Here is a 19,691-nt window from a genome sequence, read left to right on the forward strand (position 1 = left end):
GAGAAAGTCAGAGCATTATTTTTGCCTTAATGGAGTTCCTTTACAAACACACCACCCAAGGTGCACTTGCTCAACATGACTTTTTGTTATGTTATGTTATGTTATTAAACCAGTCCAGCAAGAATATCCTCCTCTTGGTCAGGGTTTCAACTAACCATCTGTGACTATGAGCCTGGGCGCCAGAGTGCCAGTCTGGAGTTACTCCATTCCTCCCAACATTTCAGGCTCTGCTCTTCTGGAAAGCAAAATGATCATCAAGGTGCTCCCAGTGCTTTTCCCCACACACTTTCCAGAGCTGCCCTGTGCTCCTGGGAGAGGGCAGGCAGCAAGCTGTCAGCTGCAGGCCGCATGAGGAAGGAAAGGGAGGGGGTTTTCCACAGGAATCATGAACTCAACCTTGCCCAGGGTCAGCATCATGCTGGCATTGCCACCGTTTCACTTCACCTCGAGTGGAAAGAAGCAGCAGCCACCCCACCTCCTGAATTTTCCACCATCACCTGCTTAACCCTGGGGAGAAAGTTCATGCTGATCCCAAAACTCCTGTGCCAGAGGAAGGCCAGAGGCAGAGGGAGAGCAGTGCCTTGGTGGGGTTCCCTCACCACTGTCTGTGGCATGCAGCTCTTACAGCCCTGCATGGGAGCATGGATCCGTCCCCCTGCACGCACACACACACACACACACACACAGAGGCACTCTCACGCTCCATTTAGGTGTAATTACATTAGGAATGCGTTTGCCAAGCGTCATCCCAAACACCTCGGAGCTTATTGAATTGACAATTGCACTTGATGGGGATGAAGCGATTAATCGTTTGTGAAACACTAAACAATGGGGCCTGGGGGTGAAGTGCTTTTTCCATTTGTGCTCCATTTATCTCCTTCTGTATCATATGAAGTTTGTGCTACTAAACTCCATTCATAAAATTGTCATCTTTTTGGCTGCAAAACTCTCTCTTTATTGATCGTGGCCAGCTAAACAGCAAACAAAAAAATCCTCCACCAAAACACTCCCTGAGTGTACAAGCACAAGTGACACTATTACTGTCCCCAGAGAAGGAAAGCAAAGACACAGGCAACTGCTCTTGGCCACAATTAACAAATCCAGTGATGTCCACATTTGGGTCCATCACCATGTCAGCGGGCTCTACCTGCACACCAAGAGAACAGTATTTTCACCTGGTTAAGGTGTGCCAAGTTCTTAAGCAAGAAAACAAACCTCTTATGAGCCCCCACAGAAGACAGCAGTGATAGCCATAAACTTCTTCAGAGTTTCTGTCTGGAGAAACACAGGCAGTGGTCAGGCTTCAATCCAGTGCCAATATAATCCCTGGCCATTTAGTTCAGAACACCAACACAGGAGGAGTATGTCCCATCACCCCTTCCAGGAGGCCACCCACACCCTTTCCCCATTAACACTGAGTTCATTAACAATGATGGGTTTTGATGTGGCCACCCAGCCTCCCTGGAACACCCCAGTATTGCCCCACAGTGGGAAGGGCTGCAATCCAGGGAATGCTGCCTCCCACGGCATCTCAGATGGGCAAATCTGCCCCCTCTGCACAGGGCAGGATGCTGCAGGGTAGCACCTTCCCAGCTAAAGGAAGCACCAAAAAGTGGGACTTGCTTCAGAAATGGAGGAGAAGAGGTGACAGACAATGATGCACTACAGGAGGTCTCCAGATCTGATTCATGAAAAGAAAACATGAAGGAACTTTGCCCCAAGCAGAAAAGTCTTGCCTGTGTGTCTGAGTCAGGGCCTGCCATGATCCCTGCAGCTCCACAGCCACCCAGCATCCCCATCATCCCAGGGGCTCCCAAGGGCCCAGCCCAGCTCCACACAGCTCAGCCCTTACTACTGCCCATACAGCACCTGAAACACAGAATTTTAACACTCCATCCCAAAGGAGCTGGGATTCCTGGGCTGGCCCCACAGCACCAGGCACATTCCTCCACACAACGACGCCCTCCATTGTAATTATTCCTGTAATATTGTAATTTATGTGGCATCAAGGAGCAATATTCTTCTGCTAAATGAATTCTCAGTTACTCCTTGTTGTGGTGTGAGCCAACTCACTGTGAGGGGAGGAAAAAAATAGCTGGAGAGCCACCTTTCACAAAATAGAGACCTATTTCTAACTGAACTGTGCTCCACTAATATCAATTTACTGAAACAATAAATCCTTTCCCCCTGTGGAGAATACCTGGAGATAGAAACAGCTCATGAACAAACAGCTATCAGGACTGCAGGCTGTGCCATTCACTGATTCACAGACTATAAACCTGGGAGTCTACTTTTCAGGAAATATATATATAAAAAACCAATCAAAATTGCTGCTTTTCAAAAGTCTAATAAAAAAGGGAAAGCAATTGTGAGATGATGTAGGCTTGTCTTTGACTATCTTTGAAAACCTGAGGTGAAAAAACGACAGGTCCCTGATGGGATGGGGTGTTCACACGTGGTACAGGGACCACACACTCCAGAAATCTCCTTCCAGCTCACTGGCCCCCCAGCTCGCCCCGGGCAAGCCACTTCGAACCTGTCTGCTTTGGCACTTGTGGGGACAACAGCCACCCTGCCCCGGGCTGAGTGCCCCCCTGGGCATCCCTCAGGGACATCAGGGGATGACAGCCAACCACCTGAACACCACACCAGACCAGCTGGGACTCCCACAGCCACCTCCAGCCCACCACCTGCAGACACACAACCCCTGGACGATGCAGCAATTGTACATTAATCTTTTATCAATGTTATTTATAACCAGACCCTGCGTGTAAAGTGTGACCAACACACAAACAGTGAACTGAGCATTCATAGTGAAACCTCCAGACATTTTGTTACAAACACATACTGCTAATGCACTTTAAAAGATTTACAGGAACCAATTATCACCCTTTCTGCCACCCACCGACATCAATTATTGCTCAAATTTAAGATGATGACAAAATGTTTCAGAAGCCACTTTAGAAGCCGCTGCCTCTCTGCAGCGATGCTTGGCTCTGACAGGGCTGTCCTAGAGCACTCCTGATGAAAGCCTCCTCACCCCATCAGCAGCAAAACTGGAGTATTGCTGGAAACTACTGCAATTACTGCCAGGAATTTATGGAAACAGCAAAACAGCGACTTGATGTAAAAACTGATTGCACTGAAAATGTGGAGGGAAAATGTCTTAAGAGTCTCCCACTCATCTCCAGCCCTGCTAATCTATACATTAGAACATCACATACAATTAACACATTCATTTACATGTGGTATTGATTACCTGTATCTCAAAGGAGATAAATAAGCTCAGATCCAGAGGCTTGTGGTGTTTTACAGAGGGGAATAGCTTCAAACTGGCAGAGGGCAGGATGAGATTGGATATTAGGAGGAAATTCTTCCCTGTGAGGGTGGGGAGGTCCTGGCACAGGTTGCCCAGGGAAGCTGTGACTGCCCCATCCCTGGAAGTGTTCAAGGGCTTGGGGCAATCTGGGCTAGTGGAAGTTGTCCCTGCCTATGGCAAGGGACTTGGAATGGGATGAGCTTTAAGGTTCCTTCCAAACCATTCTACAATTCTATCCTGGGGTGTCCTGCAGCTGCTTGGAAACAGGCTCTGCCTGGGGAGTGCCAACCTGCTGCCTCAGGGTGCAAAAGGGGCTCCCAGAATCCCAAAAGGATGCAGTGGGATGGGAGCAGCCTCAGAGTGCGACACCCCAGACTGCCAGGGTGGGAAGCAGGCACTCTGTGAGGAGCAGGACTGACAGCAGCCTCTGCTGCACTGAGCACATCTTGCCCAGGGTACTGCACTGACTCCAGCTTATTTCACTTGACCAATCTCACCTCTGCCGAGGGAGGCACCATCTCATTAGCACACAGACATATCTCAAGTATGCAGCGATGAATTCCCCCCGGAGCTTCAAAAGCAATCCATGTGACCTTTGCATGTTCCTGCCATAAAATACCAGGAACACCTCCAGCTCCAAAGATAGAAGCTGTGGTGGGCATATGTGAGCAGAATACACCATATGGATTAAGTCAAGGGAATACTTAGAAACTTCAACTCTGCCTTCAGCAAAATTGATTCCGACAACAATTTTAGCAATTTCTTGAGGATTTTCCGTGTGTTTATGAAGTGCCGATCACTGCAATAGGATCTTTGAGCCTTGGTCTTTGAAGTCTCTCTAGCTTCACTCTTACAATAGCTTTGGATTTAGTGGAGATCACAAAACACAGCATAAAATGTTACTGTAAAAATGAAGACTTATGGCATGGCTGCTGTCTAAAAGGACAGGCCTGTGCTGCCTGGAGTGGCATGGACATTAATCTGGCTCTGGGCTCCATTCAGTCTTCTTCAGATCCACTTTTTTTACAATCTCATATTGCACCAGCAACAAATAAAACACTTAGGCATGCCTAAATACTGACTTCATCTCCAGCACACAAAGGTTCTTTAAACAGCACATTTCCATCGAGTACAGCAACAGCTACTGAGGCATCTTACTAGGGGGTTTAAAACTATTTAAAGCTGTTTTATGCTTAAAACTTTTGCTTTTCATGTGAAACCTTTGCTTTCTGGAGCAATTCCACTTAATTGGAAGAGGAGTCAGCAGGCAGAATGCAGAGAGCTGGAGCTATCTGGAGGTTTATCTGATCTTGGTGATAAAATTCCATCCCTGGGGTGACCTAAAAAGGACTGGAAAAGGCATGTGCTGTGTGCTACGTAGACCCACGAAAGGCGAGCTGGATGATCTCATAGGTGTTTTCCAGCTCTCCTCCCCGCACATCCTCAGGAGCCAGTCAGAGATCTGGATCCCTCTTTGTCATTAAATATTTTGGGAATGACACATTGTGCCCCTGGACAGCCCAGTGACAACAGTTCAGCCAAACACCCATGAGGAATTTAAACTTCTGCCTACCTCCTAAATTAATGCTGGGAGATAACTCCTGACTCCTCTGAATGGGAGGAGAGGCTGCTGTTCTCCAGTTAAGTCATGTTAATGATCTTGGAGATTAGCAAAGCAGGTTTGGAAATCTCAGCAAGTCATTAACGGTGTCATTAATGTCAAGGGCTTCCGGGAGAAAGCACTATTTATGGACTGCCTTTGGACCAGCCCAGGCAGCAGCAATCCTCTGCCTTGGGTGGTGAAGGGCACCCAAATCCCACCCTGGCTCTTCCCATCTGGGGAGCAGAGGGAGCAAAGCCCCTGCTCTGTCCCAGCCTAGGAGCTGAGCAGCAATAGATTTGCTACAGCAGCTTTCCTCTATGAGCCCCCAGACCCCATCACTTCCATGGGCAGGAAGATGCATCCCCTCACACAAGCCCAGTGACCTCCAGCCTCCACAGCAGGCATGGCTGCCATGGGTGATGTGACCATGATCCTGCACTAGGAGCACCAGCTCCCATCCTGCTTTCCACCTGCCAAAGCCCCAGCTCCCCACAGCACCAGGGATGGGGTATCATCAAAGCCACATCTCTTCCTCTCCAAGTCACTGGAAAAAATGCACTAGCCCTTGCCAGGCTAAAGAAATTGGGAGGACTGGTGGAGGGGGAAAGATATCAGAATCTACTGGGCTGAAGCTGTATCCACAGTGGATTCCACATATCAAACACTGCTTTTCAAAGCTACTCTCTCCCCAGCATGTTTAAGGCTCAGCCAGTAATGACAGTGCTCCCTCAGTGGCAGGAATGGGCTGCAGAAGCAGGTGATGGGCAGTGATGTTCTCTGCACCACCACTGCTGGGACCACCTCGGTCCTCACCACCTTATCATCATCCTTATCACCATCTAGACTTGGTGATGGCAGGAAGGCCAAGGGTTTCCTCAGATTCTGTGGTTTCATCCAGCCCAGCCCTGGACAAACATCTCCTAAGGAGATTCCTTGGAAAAGGTGACTGGCTGATAAATGATGAGATGGAGGTTAAAAAATGCAGCTTGCTGAGGACGGCCGAGGGTCAGCAGCAAAGCACTGCCTGTGTCCTGCCTTGGGAGTCCCTGGGCTGCTGAGGTGCCAGCCACACACACCTGCACAGAGCAGGGGTATGGCTGGGATGAAGCTCAGCCTCCCCTCCTAACTCAACTCACTCCCAAGGCAGTGCTGCTGGAGAAGCTGCTATGCTACTTCAGCACTCGAGGGTTTGGCACGTGCCAGCCCAAAGGTGACATGGGGGACAGCCAGCAGCCAGCTCCTGTCTGGCCTGGGGCACGGACCTTCCAGTTATCTCAACCTTCCATCACCCCAGGAGCTCCACATCTGGAAACTGCATTTGAAAACCAATACTTTGAAGAAATAATAAAGCAAGGCAAATATAATCCAGCTGAGCTGGAGAAGCCAAATCTCTGGCCACTTCATTTCTAGAGACTTATGAAATACACACAAGAGGAAGTGGACATAGAGACAATTCTTCTCTGGAGCCCAGAGACACTTCTGATGGCCATGCAGCTGTGGAGAGAGCAAGAGAAATGTAGCAGGGGATACAGTGAAGGCACAGTGGGGTCAGAATGATGCCCAGTGTGGTTGAAGGGGGTTTCTTGATGCACCAACAGCAGCTGTGCATGGTTAGGAAGGATGGATCCTCTGCAAGTCCTGAGCAGGACTGAGGCACTTGACTTTATTCAGAAGCACTCTCTGCTCTGCACAAGGACTTCACTGTAGCTGCCAGTGCCTCAAAACCCCCGTGTGCTAATGACAGAGCTGAGGCTGCTAATACAGGACCAGCTAATGAGGGCAGAACTATCTTGTGATTTCTCTGTGATGCTACAAGGTCCACAACGTTCACATTACGGGAAACACAATATACAGGATACCTATACCAGATAATCAGACAAACTGTGAAAGCAGCTTCTACAACTTTCTCAAGGTCATGGTAACAAAATTGCATTGTAAATCATGAGTACACCAGAAGGACAGATCTTCCAAAACCAACATCAGTCAATGTCACAGCCAACTTCTGAGCTCACCTGCGCTCCACAAGCTCATTGAACTGCATCTTCCTGACCTCATCCTGAATCCTGCTGCAGCCCTCAACCAGCTGCCTGTGAGAGCCAGCCCAACTCTCCTGCTCTGCAGTGCACTATCCCATCTGCTCAAGCACCTGGTAAAATCCTTTTTCCCACTCTTGAAAGGCCTCTGCCACCAGGACTAACCCTTCATGTAGGCATGCTTGAGCCTTCCCTGACCTCACAAGGTGAATGCTTTATTGAGGTATTACTCTTACCTGCAGGGCAGCAGCCACACCACAGCAACCCTTCCCTAACAAGGACTGGAAAATCCCTCCACAGTCTGGCAGGACTACACACACCCATGGGTCTGTGCCAACAAATTTGCCCAGCAGACCATGCTAAGCACTAGTGCCAATGGTCAAATTCCAAGCTCAGGTACTTGCACTCGACTAAAATCCACTAAAGGATTTGAAGAATGTGCAGTGATATAACAGCAGTGATGCAGGCAATGTTATTCTGTGATTATCCAGAGATGCCTGGATCTCTGGAAACAATCAGGACCAGCGTTTCTGACATTTCTTCTTCAAGGACTTTAGTTGACATGCTTACTCAAAAAGCCTGAATGCCCATTGTGGGACAACCAGACCAGAAAAAAAAAACCCAAAAACACAGCAATACTCACCCATCTCCTTGAGCTCCATGTTAACAAGTTCCAACCAGCAGGCATCGAGCTCGTCCAGGTCATAGCGGCTCATTCCTTGCAAGTAAGTCCTTGTGGCTTCTGAAATCTCAGAGCCAGGCAGGCTGCTCGGTGAAACCTGTGAAAGCGAGCTCTCCAGCTGGGGGATGATCCTGCAAGAAGAGAAGGGGAGGCTGAGAAAGAGCTACAACTCAGAAAAATACTCTGTTTCTTGCCATGGAGGGTGAAACCACACTGGGCACCTCACTCTGTGAAGGAAAACAAAGCCACTGCACCTGGAGTCAATGCATGGGCCAGCACTGACAGACAGCCTCAGCAGAACTACAGCAAGAGTGTTCCCATTCATCCACAGAAATTAACCCTTTCCATGAGAAAGATGAGGTGCAATGGAGATGATGCTCCAAGTACTGACAGCAAGCCCCCCAGCCATTAACTGCTCCATGAGCACCTCCAGTGTGCTGCACACTGCAGTGCCACATCCACGCCGTGCTGGGCAGCATTTTGGTGTTCTTGGCACTGGAGAACATCCCATGGTGGCCTGTGAGATTTGTTCTGAGTGCTCTCTAGTCACAGCCACAGGGATGGGGAGAGGAGCTGCCTCATCTGCTGCAAACTCCCTGCACAGAGAGCCACCAGGCACGGGCTGTCAGCTCTTCTGCCTTTCCTTGGCAACTCTGCAGCAATACGCATGATACTTGCCATGCACATGTCAACAGTGTCATGCCCAATGACATGCAAGCAGAGGACAAGCTGGAAATGAGAAGCAGCCTGTGGTGCCAGCTGACAGATCTCAGCAAAGCTGGGAGCTGGAGCTTGCTGCAGGATTTGCACAGCTCACATTTCCTCCCCTGAAATCCACCTCCTGGCAAAGATATTAAGCCAGAAAGATGCTGCAAAGAAACAGCAACCAAACACACCTCACTGCAGCATGTCAGCCCCTTCCAAACAGCTTCTCCCCATGCAAAGCTGCAGGACCCAGCCCTGCTCTTGCACCAGGGCCAGCTGGGAAGGCCGCTGATCCCTGCAAGACTTTTATCTGCCTTCTGTCCTGCTATGTAAGCTAATGTCAGAGCATGGAGTGCCTTGTGCTCTGTGATGTTCTGGGGCAAAGCCATGGTGTCCATGACAGAACCAGATGAACTGTGGTACCAGATGCTCCCAGGTCTGTATGTGCCAAGGAGAGAAGCTTGAGCCCAGCTGTCCTTGGGAATGAGACCCACCTGCCTTGCCCATGGTCAGGAAGGAAATCTATGGCAGGGCAGGAAAATGAACCTGGAGTTTCTACAGACCCAGACATGCAGTTTAATTGCTGTCCTCTGTGCTCATAAACACTGGAGGTACTTCCAGAGCCACCAGCAGAAGAAGCAGCAATTTATGGCTCAGAGAAGGAAACATCAAGAAATGGGTTCTTATTATCTCTTTTGCTTTACTTTCCCCACCAGTCAATTGAAAATAAACATGTGACCCAATTTCCTGAGTACATCTCCAAATTTAAGTTAAAGAACCAAAAAGAGCCACATGGAAGGACAGCTGTCAGTCCCCACACTTTAAAACCATCTCACTATAATCTAGGATAGGACTTGGGGATTCACTGACATCTCTAATACAGACATTAGAGGTATGTTCCAGTCACAGCTTCAGGGTTGGCATCTAAGGAGCTTCCAAACTCCTAAAATCAGAGAATCACACAATGGATGGGGTTGGAGGGAGCCTTAAAAGATCATCCAGTTCCAGCCCTCCCTGCCACAACTTCCACTGTCCCAGGTTGCTCCAAGCCCCATCCAGCCTGGCCTTGGACACTTCCAGGGATGGAGCAGTCAACAGCTTTTCTGGGCAACCTGTGCCAGGGCCTCACCACCCACACAGGGAAGGATTTCTTCCTAATATCTAATCTAAATCTGCCCTCTGTCAGTTCAAAGCTCTTCCCCTCTGTCTAGTCACTACTGGACTAAAAAGTCCCTGTCCAGCCTTTCTTGCAGCCCCTTTAGCCACTGAAAGATGCAATCAACAAATGAATAAAGCAGGAGCTGCTGGTGCAACGTGCACTGGTTCACATCAGACTGAAGCTCTCCTTCCCATGAGCCCAAGTCTGGGTCATCCCTCACAGAAACAGAACCTGGGTGTGGGAACAGCCAGGCTGGGCACAGCCCTGTTACAGGAGAGAAAAAAACAGTCCTCCACCTGCAATAAATGCTGCTGTTGGGAAGAGCTGCCTGAGCAGGCACGAGGTCGGGGCCATAAGCCCTCATTAAGCCAAGTTACACAAGCTGCTCACCCAAAAGCCCCTGCAACAGGTGATGCTCTGATACCGAGCCAGCACGGATGCTCGGGATGGCAGGAGGAAAGAGCTGCTATTTTTACCCTGGCATAACATTACAAAGATTAATGCTCTGTGTACATATCAAAGGAGTATCCTGAACAGGTCATTTACTGTACTGAGAGCACTGAAATGCACTCAGTGTGGTAAGGATGCTGACGTGACTGGAGCAGTCCCTTGGGGTTACCTCACACAGTGCACACAGTACTGCCCATCAAGAGCAGTGTGTGGGACCAGCCTGAGCCTGGGCACATCCCCTCCCACCTGGGCACACAGCTCCACCTCCTTTCTGCAGGTATCTTATGGAGAAGTTCTGCTGAACCTGATGCTCAGAGACAGGAGACAAGTGACTGTCCCCTGGAGTCATGCAGCCACCTCCCCAGAGCTCCCAACCCCCATAAACCTGGATTCATGTTCAGACTCTCAAACCTGGATTCATGTTCAGACTCTCAAACCTGGATTCATGTTCAGACTCTCAGGTCCTGGCTGTGCACAGTCCCTGGTGATGCAGAGATCACAGGGGCTCACTGATGGTAACAGCTCCACCAGTGCTCAATGTCCAGCTCTTTCTGACACTGTAATTAAATGCAGTTTGCTTTGGTTTAATGGGAACTGGCACTTAGAAAGTGACATTTTGCCTCTCACCACGTCACTGATGATGAAGATCAAGGTAATGAAGATACAAACATCTAACAAGCTCACCAGCACTCTGTTAAAAGGTTTGAAACATGTCAGTGCAGTGAAGGCAGGTGCCTCTCCCTGCCTGGGAACACAGGGATCAGGGAGGGATGATCAGGTGCTGCAGCACTCAGCAGACACTTTCCTACATAAAGTAAAGTATTCATATGAAAAGTATCTTCTTAAGAGGATCACTGAACTTTACTTTTGATGCTTCCTCCCCATAACCCCATGCTGATCTAGCAGCATGGGCTGGGATCCCCTGGAGTTAATTCAGGCTTGGGGATACATGTTCAAGCCATTTTCTCACCATTTCAAATGCCAGCAAACAGAGAAGGTCAGAAACGAAGAAACTGAAACAGCTGCTAAATTATTTTTTAAACAGTGAGAAACTTGTATAACCCTATGAAGACCTGCTGGAAGCCTAGTCCAGATCAACTCCCTGACTCATCTGCAGCACTCAGGTAAACACAGGGGTTTAAGGCTTGCAAACAATTCAGCAAACCCTAAGAGAGCCTGTGCCTGCTCCCATGAACATTCCTCCCACCCTGACGGGAGCTGGAGGCTGCCAGATGCTGAGGCTCACATGGGGCATCCCAGTGCCCCAGAGGTGCACAGCCTGCCACTGGTTGCTGGATTTGCTTTGGTGGATAAAATCACATTCCTAAAAAGCAGCCCACTCCTTCCTGACACACGCTAACACACCTGCAAGGAGCTCCCTGGTGTTGAGATATAAAAATCAGTGACTGCAGTGACAGTGCCTTAGGCTACAGGAGCTTTGGAAGGAAGAGATCCTACAGTGTAAGACAACAGAGCAATCCTTTGGGAAAGACCATGCCCTGCCTCACAGCAATACAGAAAACAGACCAAGCTGGGCACCCTCCCTCACCTCCAGCACCTTCAAGTCTGGAGCCCAAAAAGTTGCAAGCTTTGTGCTGTCCAAACACTGCAGTGGAGACATAGCAAGAAAAAGGGAACAAAGCACAGAGGCTGCTCTCACCAGTGTCTATCCATCTCCTGCTGGGCTCCAAGAGCTGGGGATGTCATCAGGGCTCCCTTTTGTGCAGGGACAAGTCTTAATCCATTGGGAAACAACGGGTTTTGGTTTTTGGTTTTTTTTTTGTTTTTTCCAAATTGCTGCTTGGTGTACAAAGAAATACCCAGGCTGGGTGATGAGGAGTCTGCACACGAGCCACCAACTCACCCAAATTCACCATCGTGGCACAGAATCACAGAGGCAAAGCCTCCACCAAGAGCCACACCATCCACAGAAGCTCGATTACACAGGAGGAGCATTTACTCCTTTATTTATCCAGAGACACAGCATTTTTTAAAAAATCCTGTATCAGTCAAAGGCTCATTTAAACAAAGGGCTGAAAATTGGGATCAGCCTGAAAATCACAACAAACCTGAGGCCATTAGTCTGAAAGTGGGTCTCAAGGGCACTTGAGGAAAAGGAGTAAGTGGACCCCAACACTCTTGAGGATCACATCTGTCCCTGGAGAAGATTACACAGTAATAAAATATACTCAGCAAATTCCCATGGTTAATCATCTCTGTAAACTGAATGCTTCACTTGGCTGAAGGGAGAAGGCTTTTTTTTTTCTATATGCTCCCTTTTAATATATCAAATAGAAATAATTAATCCTGCATGGTGTTTCTCATCTAAAAATACTTAATTTTATTACAACGAAGACATTAGTCAGTAATCTTTTCTTTACCTCCATTCCAGTCTAAATTAGTCTTGTCCAATGTCCATAAATAAATGAGCTTAAGAAAGTCAGTGGAAAGATAGCTCTGCCAGCAACCTTCAGTGCTGATACTGCTCCTACCGCCAGCTCTGCTTGTGGGGGAATTCTCCTGTGGCACACAACAGCTTTAAAAGGGCAGTTTAAAGGGATGATTTTCACTTTCTGTTTATTAAAATAGTATCTAGCAGGCCATTTGGACTGGATACCCCACTTTCTTATGAACTTAAGCTTAACAGATTTTATACATGCTATTGCCTCTCAATAGCAGAGAGGAATTTAAGCATTTAAGTAAGAAAAGGTGCCTAGGGGTATAAGGGTGAAGGATAGGGTTGGAGATAGTGGTGGATGGTCACAGTAATGAGCCACAACCCACATACAAGGGTTGTGATCCTCAGCATTCCCACACCCAAATTTACTGACCGTGTTACTCCTACTTCTTATATTTTTATGGCTTCTAGTAAAGGCTATAAAACCATGAGCCAAAAACTATACTCCCAAAGCTGGGCTCAAAGACAAAAGGGAACACCAGGAAGATAATATATACTTAGGTTTTCAATTAACTGGCCTGAGGTTCAGACCTGCAAGCAAGCTGGCCTGACCAGCTGGATGAGCCTAAAGCGTCTTTAGGCTCACCCAAGCCCTGGTGCTAACAGGTACCTGTGCACTTCACCCCTTCCCTCCTTGGCTGAAGATACTCCAGGTAACATCTGGAGCACCCTGGTCACCAGCACAGAGAGCTCAGGGCCCTGTGGGCACCCTGCTGTCACCCCTGGCACAAGCCACCTGACACCAGAGCCCCTGGACCCTGCAGGAGGGACCACAGGTACCCAGAGTCTGTCAACACATCCTCCTGTGGATGGAGAAGAGATGGCTGGAGGCAGCTGGTCCTAGAGAGGGAGGAGAGAGGTGACACAGGGTATATCAACAGGGCACTGTCACCAAACCCTTTTATTTTAAAACAAACAAGAACCTGAGAAGAATGAGATGGCACTGCTGGGATCACTTTGTGCAGAAAATAAACGATTTGCAGTATTTCCTTATTGGCTGCTGGAGCCAAAACCCCCTCAAGACTTGGCAACAGCCTCTGAAAATCCATGAAAATTCACCATACATACGTCAACAGAGCAGCCACGGGAAGGGGAACCTCTGGTCTGGGAAGGGAAACCTGTGATGGCTGATGGCCCTGTCTGCCACCCATTTTGCACCATTTGTAGGCTATCTTCATGGCAGGGGCTGTAACACATTCCTAGGAAAAAAGGTTGATGGAGGGAACTTAACATCAGCCCTTCCCCTGTGCATCCATGCTTGAGCACTCAGCTCAGTGCCAGCGTGCAGTTTGTCCCCACTGCCACTGATGGGCACAGGGGTGGCTGGGCTGGCACTGCCCTTTGCTGCAACACAAACCTTACTTTAAATGCCTGTCCCAAAAACCTACACAGGCAGTTACACAGTCCAGCCACGAAGCTCCACTCAGCTTTTGCTGCTGCGCTGAGAGAACAAAGCAGCTGAGTTTGGCCCCAGGAGGATCCACCAAGCTCCAGCAACAGGAGCAGCTGTGCCCAAAACGCACCCCCTGACCGCACAGACATCCGTGGCTAATGCTCAGCTCCGCGAAGGTCCCTTTGTGTTGCCCAAGTGGCACTGAGGATGCTCAGGAAGGGGTTAATGCTGCTTGCAGCAGCGTCCTGCCCTCGGGTACCAGCAGCCAGTGAGTGCAGCTCCAGGTGACGTAATGCCTGTGCAGGCTGCGCTCCCAGCCCTCCTGCTGGAGCCGCCAGGGACCCCGGCATGTCCTGGGGACCCGGCATGTCCCGGGGACCCCGGCATGTCCCAGGGACCCAGCATGTCCCAGGGACCCTGCTGTCCCCTGCCCAGGACAGGGTGCCACAGCTATGCCCACCCTTTAGCTGCCACTGCTGTCTTTCCCAGCTGAATTCTGACCCTCGGCGCTACCCAGTGAACATTAGAAATTCTCATTATCAGCTTTTAAAGCATCCCCAGCCACGGGGAGCATCTGATCCGTGAGCAGAGCAGCACAGCTCCGCAGGGCACAGCCAAACTCCTTTCGGCTCCAGGACCATTCAAGGGCTCTCTGGGCTTGGAAATGCCCCTGTGACAATCCCATTTCTATGCAGAATGTTAAGGATGGGGTAGGGTGGCCCCTCCCGAGCTGCTGGCAGTTTAGGATTTACATAGGCAGGTTCTGGAAGTTTTACAGAAATGCAGCTGAAGCTCCCAATTACAATTAACAGGTGCAGTAAGAAAAATGCTTAGCTGCTCCCTCCCCATCTGAAATCTCCTTCTGTAACAGCCTGTAACCACAGTGGGTCCTTCCAGGCCCCTGGAATAACATAATCCTCTAAGGAGAAAGTGATTCACTCTTCTTTGATGTGATAAAAAGAGGAAAACAAGTGAACAGGAGGCACTAAACAGCCATCTTGTGAAACCCAGACAGCTTTTCCAATTCCATTTCTGAGCTGTTTATCACCACATAAAAAGCCTGATACCCAGCAGACTAGAGGAAGACCAGTGTTGATGTCCCTGTCTTTCTCACATTTATATTCCAGCCCAAATCTCACTGAGATTTAGCTCAACAAATGAATTATTTAAGTTGCAACTCTGATTCAGTGCCCAGAGAATCATTTTGATGTAGATGGGAGCGGGGACCCAGTACAGAAGAATTCAGGTGCAGAGCAGTGTCTGCTTTCCCAAGGCAGAGGAGAGCACCAGAGCACAGCTGGGTTCATCTCCACAACTTCTGTGAGAGGAAAACTACGGCTGCAGGGACACAGCAATGGCTGGGCAGTGGTTTGCTGGTGGGCTGACTGGAACAACAAAACACAGATGTTTTTCTGACAGACTAGACAAAAGCAGTGTCTGGGCTGAGAGCAAAATACACACATAATTTCTGATGCTGTGCAAAGATCTCCTCCATATTCCTTTCTCCCTTTTCTCTCTGTGCCATTCAGCTCTAACAGTGGTGTTGAAGGCAGCAGGGGGACTGTGCTCTGCTGCTGGGAGGTGACACAGCCTGTGCTGCTCTTCTGGCTCTGAAACCCAGCAAAATGCAGCAGCCCCCAGATCCAGGGCAGCTGCAGAGGATGCTCACACAGCACCCTCTCCCTGCACGCAAGCAGGGCAGAGCCAGCCCCAGCACCCAAGGTGCTGCTCTCCCCCTTCTCCCAGAGCATCACTGACCCACCTGGTGGCCCTTCAGGGACCCATGTCACACAGCAGCCTTCTCCAAACCCAGCCTGCAGGCTGCCAGTATCCTGCTCATTTCCATTCAATATGTGTCTTGAAATTGCTACTAGAGAAGCCAGGGACACTTGAATGTGTGTTTTCTGGATATAAGAAGACCAAAAATAAGTTGCTTCTTTAGTAACTTAAGCCAAGCTACTAACATTAAAGCATCTGGAATTAATTATCCCAGCCAGATAATGTTTCCATAATTACTTCAGTAATGCAAACAGCTCCACTTGCCTTTGTATCCACGTACTAATGGAGACCAGAAACAGAAGACATGAGCAATGGTGGCAGCTCTGCACCTGCCATGGTCTGAGCATGAGCCACAGCAGATCAAGAACTGGGCAAATCCCCCTGACACTGTTACTCACAGAGCTGAGTATGGCAAAGCTCAAACACAGACACAGGCTCAAGATGACAACTCCCATCCACCAGCACAGTGTCTTCACACGGGTCTCCTTTAAAGAAACCCAGCCCAGAGGAAGCAAAGCTTTGAGGAATTTGAAAAGGCAGCATCCAGACTCTTTTAATGTCTTCTGGATCACTGAACTAACACTGAACCCTGGAACTCACGAGTACAGTCTGATGCTGAGACGCTCCAAGCGGCTCACAGCCCATCCCAGAAAACAAGGAGGGACCAGTCTGCCTCTTCCACCATCCCCATGCAGCTACACTTGTTTGGGCACCTCAGGAAACCCCAGAATGGCTTGAATTGGAAGAGACTTTTAAAGGTCACCTAATCCAAGCCCCATGCCATGAGCAGGGACACCTTCAACTAGATCAGATTTTCCAGATCTCCTTCAGGTGCACTGAGAGAAACCACCTACAGCTCTCCTCTACCTCCCCATGGTCCTGGCAACATAGTGAAGCTCACTTTCCAGCAACACTTCACCTAAATTCAACAGGATTACCCACAGCAGCACCAAGAACTGAGCAGCTATTTCTGCTGCTGGGCTATCCCGCTCCTCCCATCACTCTGGAGAGCACTTTAAAAGTAATGGCTGCTTGCATTGTTCAAAGGGGACCCAAGGTGCACTAAATCCTGAAGAGGTGATTTCATTAGTGCCGCGGTTGCAAGCCCAGCAATCAGAGGTGCTGGGGTTTGCCTGGCTACACAATAAATCCACGGTTCTGGATGGAGAGCAGAGGCAATGGAGTGAGATGTGGAGGCTCCCAAGGCTGTACCAAACCAGAGTCGGTCCCAAGAGCTGTAAACCCTGTTACAGAGCAGCAGGAAATCAAGCTCACTCGTTCTATACATTTGCTGCTGAAGTACACTTGACTTTCTGTGTGCTTGATCCAGTATAAACCACAGGCATCCACTGGGAAGATTAGCAAACATTCAAAATAAAAGTCCAAGTGGCTCAGAATGAGGTAAGAACAGGCTGGATTAACACGTTTCCCATAGCAAACTAATAAAGGTGAGGACTTGCTGAAAGCCCACACAAGAACTTGTCAAGCAGAGAGTAAACCAGAAATGATGACAAGTAACAGGCAGAGTAAATCACACTCACTCCTTTGCAAAGCACTCACAGGCACTGGGCAGGAGCCAACAACCTCCTGCAGCACCAGCACCACCTCCTGCATGGCCCAGACCCTCTGCTGCCCGGGGTGTGATTCATCCCATCCTAAACCAGGTACCTGAAGCCCTGGCAGAACAGACCATCCTGTGCACAGATCATCCCTGCCCACTGCCTAGAGGGACAAGGGCTGCCTGAGCAGATCTGACTGGAAACCTCCCTTTCCCAGTGGCAGAGCTGGAGATCAAACTGACGGATGTTACGTCACTAGGATTATTTTGCAGTCCTGGATCAGTGCCACTGGCCAGCCCATCCTCACCACAGCCAGTTGTCACTGTGGGGGTCCCCATGAACAGGCAGGCAGGGAGCCTTCCTCTCCCCACACATAGCCCAGGGCTTGTGATCAAAACATTTAGGCCTAGGGCAATTGGGATTTTCACTTCTTTTGATCAGAGCACAGTCTCTGAGAGAAGTGTACATGTATTTCTGGAGCATATCAGAACCCAGGCATATTTAAGGGCAGGCAGCCACAGAACGGGGATAACCAACCCAAGAAATAGCCCTTTGTAAAATCGCCAGCATGCCATCTGCAAGCTCCAAAGTCACACATTTTTCATGATGAGCTGGAGGGAAGGAAAAAAAAAAATGGAAAAAAAAAAGAAAAAAAAAGGATTATGTGAAAAGAAAAAAAGCTCTGCTCCAAAAGCTACTCAAACTGCTGCAGAATCCTGCCTGCCCCTTCTGCAGCAAAGCCCAAGGGAAGCAGCTGATGAGTCAACAGCCAGCCTGCGTCGCCGACCGAGGAAAGGAAGTCCAATCTCACCACTCGAGAACAAAGTGTGCTGGTTCATCGAGTACACTCTGAGAACGCAGCCTCGGGAAGCCCTCCCCGCGCTGGGAGCCGCAGGGATACAGCCTGGCTGCCAGCCAGCACTCCCAGGGGACACGGAGAGGTGACGTCCAGGCATAGCTGGGACATCTGCATTGTGCCACCCTGCTGCCAGGCCAGCCTGGCCACCTTTCCTCAGGCTACCATACTCCACATTGCAGCACAGACTGCTCCTGGAGGGATTTTCTTCCTTTGCTGGGTGTTCTGGATGCAGCACCCAGCCCTGTGAGGAGCTGCAGTGTCTTTTCACTGCAAGATGGGGGCAGGGACGTGTCCCAGTCCTACACCCACTACTGGTGCACCAGTTCATTCCTCTCCCCGCCTCAGTACACTCATCTCCAGCACTGCTTCCCACAGACAGACCTGCTCCGTGTGCCTTCTCTGCCAATGACACTGGCATCACAACACCACAACCTGCCAGCAACACATACCCTTGGAAAGAGCTGCTGGAACTCCTGGAGACGTGGGGGCTACTCCTGATGGGAGTCCAGTAAAGAACAACACAGCCCGGAGGAGATGAACACTGACCGGGCACTGCCACACCATCCCAATCCAGCCAGCCCTGCACCAGCTGGATCTGCTCCCATGAGCACAGCCAGCAGCTGCCTGACCTGTGTGTGTGGCCATTAGAGAAGGGCAGAGGGGACTGAGGGAGGGGGACAGGACAGGGACACAGCCACCATGCCGACATGGCAGACGGCGTTTGCGCCGTGCCGCCGCCATCGCCGAGCTGCTATCGCCGGGGTTGTGCCTTCCTGTTACCACAGCACTCTCTGTTTTCTGTTAAAACAGGGCCACAGCGACGATGCAAGTATAGATCTGCAATGCCAAGAATATCTGGGAAGCCTGCCAGCAAGAAGCAGCCTTCCTGCTCGTCCTCCCGCTGTGTGCAAATTCACAGGAAACAGAATCTACAGCACATACTAATGTGGCTTAATGCGAGATCCAAGAGCCACCTTGAGATCCTGCTTGCATCCCTGTCAGCCTGGGGAAGGAGCCACATGCCAAGAACATTAAATCATTAAATAAAGGAGGAAATAAAACCTGCACAGGTGCATAAAATCCCACGTAGGTGCCACTGCTTTACGAAGTGATGCTCTGCTGTGCAAGCTCAACAGCTGCCAGCATCGCCACCAGTAGGAAGGGACAAGCCCAGGTCCCTGACACATCCACTGCCCAAAAATGGCTTCACAGCCTCCTACAAGCACCCATATCAACCAGCAAAGTCCATGTCCTTTGGGGCTTATTATGGTGTGACTCTGGGAATACATCAGCAAACTCATCTGAAGCATCTTCCCATTTGCAACAGGAGAGGTACCCAAAACCCTGATGCCCCCAAACTGCTGATAACTCTTACCCTTACTTTACCTTGTTTAATCCTGAAGCTGTACTGAGATGAGCCAACTCTGTCTCCAACACCCAACTACACCCCACAGCAGACTGGGACCGTGCATCTGGATCTCCTCATGCTGGAAATCTCTGTGCCTCTGTTTACACAACTGTAAAATAACTGCAGAGTTCAAACACGGGCTGTAAGTCTCAGCTTTGGTCCAAGAAGGCCAGAGGAGATCCTTCCACTATGGGCTCTAGCAGAGGTGGAACACACGGTACCACGGGGATGCAGTGTCACCACCAGCCACACTGCAGGTGGATGACCAGGACACACTAGGGTAG

At 49.7% G+C, this 19,691-nt stretch overlaps 1 protein-coding gene across 1 annotated transcript in view; it reads right to left on the reverse strand.

Annotated features, from left to right (window-relative positions):
• Positions 1 to 19,691, reverse strand: part of JADE2 (jade family PHD finger 2) — a 69,479-nt gene that overhangs the window by 27,890 nt on the left and 21,898 nt on the right. The window contains 1 exon segment of the mRNA XM_041397888.1: positions 7,599 to 7,768. Coding sequence (XP_041253822.1) covers positions 7,599 to 7,768 — 170 coding nt within the window.

This window comes from Onychostruthus taczanowskii, unplaced genomic scaffold (genome assembly GCF_017590055.1).
Source record: "Onychostruthus taczanowskii isolate IOZ18803 unplaced genomic scaffold, ASM1759005v1 scaffold14, whole genome shotgun sequence".
Classification (NCBI taxonomy): Eukaryota; Metazoa; Chordata; class Aves; order Passeriformes; family Passeridae; genus Onychostruthus; species Onychostruthus taczanowskii.